The 8,743-nt window shown below is 52.3% G+C and overlaps 1 protein-coding gene across 2 annotated transcripts in view; it reads left to right on the top strand.

Annotated features, from left to right (window-relative positions):
• The window catches only part of ttc19 (tetratricopeptide repeat domain 19), an 8,834-nt gene extending 91 nt beyond the window's left edge, over positions 1–8,743 (top strand). The window contains exons 1-9 of one of the 2 annotated variants that reach the window (XM_034556419.1): positions 1–42; positions 1,494–1,604; positions 1,685–1,723; positions 1,814–1,870; positions 1,975–2,036; positions 2,112–2,206; positions 4,081–4,244; positions 8,122–8,284; positions 8,431–8,743. The exon at positions 1–42 is cut by the window's left edge and continues 91 nt beyond it. In XM_034556419.1, the coding sequence (XP_034412310.1) occupies positions 16–42; positions 1,494–1,604; positions 1,685–1,723; positions 1,814–1,870; positions 1,975–2,036; positions 2,112–2,206; positions 4,081–4,244; positions 8,122–8,284; positions 8,431–8,591 (879 nt within the window). In that variant the 5' untranslated portion in view covers positions 1–15 and the 3' untranslated portion in view covers positions 8,592–8,743. Of the gene's footprint in view, positions 43–1,493; positions 1,605–1,684; positions 1,724–1,813; positions 1,871–1,974; positions 2,037–2,111; positions 2,207–4,080; positions 4,245–8,121; positions 8,353–8,430 lie in introns of both variants that reach the window. The other variant, XM_034556420.1, reaches the window with a different exon arrangement.

Below are 8,743 nucleotides of genomic sequence, written 5' to 3'. Positions count from 1 at the left end.
AGGAAAGAGGACGAGATGATCCTGCTGCTGAAGAAGGCCAAGGTAGTAGAAGTACTAGTAGTACTCTGTCCCGTCTCCTCCAGCTCACTAGTACTCTGTCCCGTCTCCTCCAGCTCACTAGTACTCTGTCCTGTCTCCTCCAGCTCACTAGTACTCTGTCCCGTCTCCTCCAGCTCACTAGTACTCTGTCCTGTCTCCTCCAGCTCACTAGTACTCTGTCCCGTCTCCTCCAGCTCACTAGTACTCTGTCCCGTCTCCTCCTGCTCACTAGTACTCTGTCCTGTCTCCTCCAGCTCACTAGTACTCTGTCCCGTCTCCTCCAGCTCACTAGTACTCTGTCCCGTCTCCTCCAGCTCACTAGTACTCTGTCCTGTCTCCTCCAGCTCACTAGTACTCTGTCCCGTCTCCTCCAGCTCACTAGTACTCTGTCATGTCTCCTCCTGCTCACTAGTACTCTGTCCTGTCTCCTCCAGCTCACTAGTACTCTGTCCCGTCTCCTCCAGCTCACTAGTACTCTGTCCTGTCTCCTCCAGCTCACTAGTACTCTGTCCCGTCTCCTCCAGCTCACTAGTACTCTGTCCTGTCTCCTCCAGCTCACTAGTACTCTGTCCCGTCTCCTCCAGCTCACTAGTACTCTGTCCTGTCTCCTCCAGCTCATTAGTACTCTGTCCTGTCTCCTCCAGCTCACTAGTACTCTGTCCCGTCTCCTCCAGCTCACTAGTACTCTGTCCCGTCTCCTCCTGCTCACTAGTACTCTGTCCTGTCTCCTCCAGCTCACTAGTACTCTGTCCCGTCTCCTCCAGCTCACTAGTACTCTGTCCCGTCTCCTCCAGCTCACTAGTACTCTGTCCCGTCTCCTCCAGCTCACTAGTACTCTGTCCCGTCTCCTCCAGCTCACTAGTACTCTGTCCCGTCTCCTCCAGCTCACTAGTACTCTGTCCTGTCTCCTCCAGCTCACTAGTACTCTGTCCCGTCTCCTCCAGCTCACTAGTACTCTGTCCCGTCTCCTCCTGCTCACTAGTACTCTGTCCTGTCTCCTCCAGCTCACTAGTACTCTGTCCTGTCTCCTCCAGCTCACTAGTACTCTGTCCCGTCTCCTCCAGCTCACTAGTACTCTGTCCCGTCTCCTCCTGCTCACTAGTACTCTGTCCTGTCTCCTCCAGCTCACTAGTACTCTGTCCCGTCTCCTCCAGCTCACTAGTACTCTGTCCCGTCTCCTCCAGCTCACTAGTACTCTGTCCTGTCTCCTCCAGCTCACTAGTACTCTGTCCCGTCTCCTCCAGCTCACTAGTACTCTGTCATGTCTCCTCCTGCTCACTAGTACTCTGTCATGTCTCCTCCTGCTCACTAGTACTCTGTCCTGTCTCCTCCAGCTCACTAGTACTCTGTCCCGTCTCCTCCAGCTCACTAGTACTCTGTCCTGTCTCCTCCAGCTCACTAGTACTCTGTCCCGTCTCCTCCAGCTCACTAGTACTCTGTCATGTCTCCTCCAGCTCAGCGTGTCTCGGGGGCAGCTGCAGGCGGCCTCTGGTCTCCTGCACCAGGCCCTGGTCTTGGCTCATCAGACCCACAACCAGCCGGCCGTCCTCTACAGCTATAGTCTGGTAAACACGCCTCTCTCAGCTCGCAGCTCTCACTAGCTGTTGTTCTGTGACCTCTGACCTCTTCCCATGTGTCTACTCAGATGGCGAACTTGGCCTACGTCCAGGGTCAGCTGGACCACGTGAGTACCGTCCAGGTGTCCCAGTATGACTAACCTTTGTCACCGTGGCAACAGCAGTGAGACACCCGGTTGTCCTCTTCGTCCTCTCAGGCAGAAAAACTCTTCAAAGCAGCGATGAGCTTCATGCTATCAGGAGGAACGCCACAGGTGTGTGTGTGTGTGTGTGTGTGTGTGTGTGTGTGTGTGTGTGTGTGTGTGTGGGTCTTTAGTCAGCTGTTCATAACTTCATCTGACTTCCTGTCTGTTTCCAGGACAACAACGCTGTCATTGAGATGTCTCTGAAACTTGCCACCATCTATGCCGAACAGAACAAGTAAGGTTGAACTGTTCAAAGGCCTGACCCCTGACCTCACTTCCTGTCACAGAAGTGACTGTGTGTGTGTTTAAGGGCGGAGCTTGCAGAGCACGGGTTCAGGTTCTGTTCGGAGTCTCTGGAGGCCAAACTGCAGAAACATAAAGAAACCGCTGCAGAGGATCAGACAGGTGAGACTGATCACATGACCTTTGTCCTGTATTGTTTATGAACCCTAAAAGAAGCCCTGTAGGGCTGCGTATCGTTTATGAACCCTAAAAGAAGCCCTGTAGGGCTGCGTATTGTTTATGAACCCTAAAAGAAGCCCTGTAGGGCTGCGTATTGTTTATGAACCCTAAAAGAAGCCCTGTAGGGCTGCGTATCGTTTATGAACCCTAAAAGAAGCCCTGTAGGGCTGCGTATCGTTTATGAACCCTAAAAGAAGCCCTGTAGGGCTGCGTATTGTTTATGAACCCTAAAAGAAGCCCTATAGGGCTGCGTATTGTTTATGAACCCTAAAAGAAGCCCTGTAGGGCTGCGTATTGTTTATGAACCCTAAAAGAATCCCTGTAGGGCTGCGTATTGTTTATGAACCCTAAAAGAATCCCTGTAGGGCTGCGTATTGTTTATGAACCCTAAAAGAAGCCCTGTAGGGCTGCGTATTGTTTATGAACCCTAAAAGAAGCCCTGTAGGGCTGCGTATTGTTTATGAACCCTAAAAGAAGCCCTGTAGGGCTGCGTATTGTTTATGAACCCTAAAAGAAGCCCTGTAGGGCTGCGTATTGTTTATGAACCCTAAAAGAAGCCCCGTAAGGCTGCGTATTGTTTATGAACCCTAAAAGAAGCCCTGTAGGGCTGCGTATTGTTTATGAACCCTAAAAGAAGCCCTGTAGGGCTGCGTATCGTTTATGAACCCTAAAAGAAGCCCTGTAAGGCTGCGTATTGTTTATGAACCCTAAAAGAAGCCCTGTAGGGCTGCGTATCGTTTATGAACCCTAAAAGAAGCCCTGTAGGGCTGCGTATTGTTTATGAACCCTAAAAGAAGCCCTGTAGGGCTGCGTATTGTTTATGAACCCTAAAAGAAGCCCTGTAGGGCTGCGTATTGTTTATGAACCCTAAAAGAAGCCCTGTAGGGCTGCGTATCGTTTATGAACCCTAAAAGAAGCCCTGTAGGGCTGCGTATTGTTTATGAACCCTAAAAGAAGCCCTGTAGGGCTGCGTATTGTTTATGAACCCTAAAAGAATCCCTGTAGGGCTGCGTATTGTTTATGAACCCTAAAAGAAGCCCTGTAGGGCTGCGTATTGTTTATGAACCCTAAAAGAAGCCCTGTAGGGCTGCGTATTGTTTATGAACCCTAAAAGAAGCCCTGTAGGGCTGCGTATTGTTTATGAACCCTAAAAGAAGCCCTGTAGGGCTGCGTATTGTTTATGAACCCTAAAAGAAGCCCTGTAGGGCTGCGTATTGTTTATGAACCCTAAAAGAAGCCCTGTAGGGCTGCGTATTGTTCAGAGAGAGCAGCGATTGTTAGACTGGAGAGATTTGGACACTACTTGATCTTAGCTAGCCCTTTAGCTAAGTTAGCTGATGTTCTGTTCCAGATGTTGAAACTCCTCCTCATAATTGTTGTGCTCTCATTGGCTTCATGAAGAGCAGAGGCTTGGTGTAAATGGTCCTATAAAAAGTGACAGACCTGCTCCTGATTGGATCTCTGTCTCTGACGTGTTCTGTATCAAAGTGTTGCTCCGCCCAACACCAATGCTGAGTCAACAGTCCAGTTCAGAATATGTAGAGAGACATACAGGTACACAGACAGGTACATGTAGAGAGACAAGGGACAGGTAGAGAGACAGACAGGTACATGTAGAGAGACAATGGACAGGTAGAGAGACAGACAGGTACACAGACAGGTACATGTGGAGAGACATACAGGTACATGTAGAGAGACATGGACAGGTAGGGAGACAGACAGGTACATATAAAGAAACAGTGATAGGTAGAGAGACAGACAGGTACACAGACAGGTAGAGAGACAGACGAGCCGTTACGTGACGCTGTTGTCTTCAGAGGAGCAAGAAGCTTTGAGGAAGGAGACGCGCCTTCTGCTCGGACTGTGTTTGGACTCGCGGGCTCGATACCGAGCGGCAACGCTGCACCTGAAACAAGCGGAACAGGACTACCAGAACGCACTGGACATCTGCTGCCAGGAGCAGGGAGACACCCACCCACAGGTAGGACTACAGGGAGACACACACCCACAGGTAGGACTACAGGGAGACACCCACCCACATGTAGGACTACAGGGAGACACACACCCACAGGTAGGACTACAGGGAGACACCCACCCACAGGTAGGACTACAGGGAGACACACACCCACATGTAGGACTACAGGGAGACACACACCCACAGGTAGGACTACAGGGAGACACCCACCCACAGGTAGGACTACAGGGAGACACCCACCCACAGGTAGGACTACAGGGAGACACACACCCACCCACAGGTAGGACTACAGGGAGACACACACCCACCCACAGGTAGGACTACAGGGAGACACACACCCACAGGTAGGACTATAGGGAGACACACACCCACAGGTAGGACTACAGGGAGACACACACCCACCCACAGGTAGGACTACAGGGAGACACACACCCACCCACAGGTAGGACTACAGGGAGACACACACCCACCCACAGGTAGGACTACAGGGAGACACCCACCCACAGGTAGGACTACAGGGAGACACACACCCACAGGTAGGACTACAGGGAGACACCCACCCACCCACATGTAGGACTACAGGGAGACACACACCCACAGGTAGGACTACAGGGAGACACACACCCACATGTAGGACTACAGGGAGACACACACCCACAGGTAGGACTACAGGGAGACACACACCCACATGTAGGACTACAGGGAGACACACACCCACAGGTAGGACTACAGGGAGACACCCACCCACAGGTAGGACTACATGGAGACACACACACACCCACATGTAGGACTACAGGGAGACACACACCCACAGGTAGGACTACATGGAGACACACACACACACACATGTAGGACTACAGGGAGACACACACCCACATGTAGGACTACAGGGAGACACACACCTACAGGTAGGACTACATGGAGACACACACACACACACATGTAGGACTACAGGGAGACACACACCCACAGGTAGGACTACATGGAGACACACACACACCCATATGTAGGACTACAGGGAGACACACACACACACAGGTAGGACTACAGGGAGACACACACCCACAGGTAGGACTACAGGGAGACACACACCCACAGGTAGGACTACATGGAGACACACACACACACACATGTAGGACTACAGGGAGACACACACCTACAGGTAGGACTACATGGAGACACACACACACACACATGTAGGACTACAGGGAGACACACACCCACATGTAGGACTACAGGGAGACACCCACCCACATGTAGGACTACAGGGAGACACACACCCACAGGTAGGACTACAGGGAGACACCCACCCACAGGTAGGACTACATGGAGACACACACACACACACATGTAGGACTACAGGGAGACACCCACCCACAGGTAGGACTACAGGGAGACACACACACACAGGTAGGACTACATGGAGACACACACACACCCACATGTAGGACTACAGGGAGACACACACCCACAGGTAGGACTACATGGAGACACACACACACACACATGTAGGACTACAGGGAGACACACACCCACATGTAGGACTACAGGGAGACACACACCTACAGGTAGGACTACATGGAGACACACACACACACACATGTAGGACTACAGGGAGACACACACCCACATGTAGGACTACAGGGAGACACACACCCACAGGTAGGACTACATGGAGACACACACACACCCATATGTAGGACTACAGGGAGACACACACACACACAGGTAGGACTACAGGGAGACACACACCCACAGGTAGGACTACAGGGAGACACACACCCACATGTAGGACTACAGGGAGACACACACACACACACAGGTAGGACTACAGGGAGACACACACACACCCACAGGTAGGACTACATGGAGACACACACACACCCACAGGTAGGACTACATGGAGACACACACACCCACATGTAGGACTACAGGGAGACACACACACACAGGTAGGACTACAGGGAGACACACACACACAGGTAGGACTACAGGGCGACACACACACACACACACACACAGGTAGGACTACAGGGAGACACACACACACACAGGTAGGACTACAGGGAGACACACACACACCCACAGGTAGGACTACAGGGAGACACACACACAGGTAGGACTACAGGGCGACACACACACACAGGTAGGACTACAGGGCGACACACACACACAGGTAGGACTACAGGGAGACACACACACACAGGTAGGACTACAGGGAGACACACACACACACAGGTAGGACTACAGGGAGACACACACCCACAGGTAGGACTACAGGGAGAGACACACACACACACACACAGGTAGGACTACAGGGAGACACACACACACACAGGTAGGACTACAGGGAGACACACACACACACACACAGGTAGGACTACAGGGAGACACACACACACCCACAGGTAGGACTACATGGAGACACACACACACCCACAGGTAGGACTACAGGGAGACACACACACACACACAGGTAGGACTACAGGGAGACACACACACACCCACAGGTAGGACTACAGGGAGACACACACACACCCACAGGTAGGACTACATGGAGACACACACACACCCACATGTAGGACTACAGGGAGACACACACACACACACAGGTAGGACTACAGGGAGACACACACACACCCACAGGTAGGACTACATGGAGACACACACACACCCACAGGTAGGACTACATGGAGACACACACACACACATGTAGGACTACAGGGAGACACACACACACAGGTAGGACTACAGGGAGACACACACACACAGGTAGGACTACAGGGCGACACACACACACACACACACAGGTAGGACTACAGGGAGACACACACACACAGGTAGGACTACAGGGAGACACACACACACCCACAGGTAGGACTACAGGGAGACACACACACAGGTAGGACTACAGGGAGACACACACACACAGGTAGGACTACAGGGAGACACACACACACAGGTAGGACTACAGGGCGACACACACACACAGGTAGGACTACAGGGAGACACACACACACAGGTAGGACTACAGGGAGACACACACACACACCCACAGGTAGGACTACAGGGAGAGACACACACACAGGTAGGACTACAGGGAGAGACACACACACACACACACAGGTAGGACTACAGGGAGACACACACACACACACACACAGGTAGGACTACAGGGAGAGACACACACACACACACACACAGGTAGGACTACAGGGAGACACACACACACACACAGGTAGGACTACAGGGAGACACATACACACAGGTAGGACTACAGGGAGACACACACACACCCACAGGTAGGACTACAGGGAGACACACACCCACAGGTAGGACTACAGGGCGACACACACACACACACAGGTAGGACTACAGGGCGACACACACACACACACACAGGTAGGACTACAGGGCGACACACACACACACACAGGTAGGACTACAGGGAGACACACACCCACAGGTAGGACTACAGGGAGACACACACACACAGGTAGGACTACAGGGAGAGACACACACACAGGTAGGACTACAGGGAGACACACACCTACAGGTAGGACTACAGGGAGACACACACACACAGGTAGGACTACAGGGAGAGACACACACACACACACAGGTAGGACTACAGGGAGACACACACACACACAGGTAGGACTACAGGGAGACACACACCTACAGGTAGGACTACAGGGAGACACACACACACAGGTAGGACTACAGGGAGAGACACACACACACACAGGTAGGACTACAGGGAGAGACACACACACACACACAGGTAGGACTACAGGGAGACACACACACACACAGGTAGGTCTACAGGGAGACACACAGGTAGAACTACAGGTTGAGACCTAATCCTTGTCTTACTTGTCAGACTCTGGTGCTGATGAGCGACCTGGCCACCATCCTGGATTTGCAGGGTCGCCATGATGAGGCGCTGGCGCTGGTCCAGCAGGCCGTGGATCTGAGCCGCTCCGCCGGACACCCGGACCAACACGTGCTGCTGGGAAACATGGCCGGCATCCTGCTGCACACAGGTCAGCAGAGGTCAAAGGTATCTGATTCCCACCTCCTTTAGGTGGAAGTGGGCGTGGCTTCATCTAAAGTAGGTGGGACAAACAATGGAGTCACACCAGGTACGTTGTTTCTGATCCGGTCTGATGTTCTGTCTGTTGTCCGTCAGGCCGGCTGGAGGACTCGGTGCGGTTCTACCTGGAGGCTCTGGGTCTGGCTCTGCATGCCGGAGACCAGGAAGCTGTAAACCAGATCCACGAGGGACTGCAGGAGGTGAAGAACAGGAGGAACCAAGAGAGGAAGGAGAACGAAGAGGCTGCACAAAAGTGATTGAGTCTGTGTCGGGGGACAGAATGTGTGACCCCTGTGACCTATGTGACCTCTGTACAGTAGTTGACCTCCTTGAGGATGAACCCTTCACATCTGGTTTATGTTTCATACTTAGTTTGTGTGTCAATAAATAAATCGAGTGTAAACAGGAA

Source organism: Cyclopterus lumpus, chromosome 17, assembly GCF_009769545.1.
Source record: "Cyclopterus lumpus isolate fCycLum1 chromosome 17, fCycLum1.pri, whole genome shotgun sequence".
In the NCBI taxonomy this organism is placed as follows: domain Eukaryota; kingdom Metazoa; phylum Chordata; class Actinopteri; order Perciformes; family Cyclopteridae; genus Cyclopterus; species Cyclopterus lumpus.
Note: the sequence above shows the minus strand (reverse complement) of the source record. Positions and strands in the feature narration are given on the sequence as shown.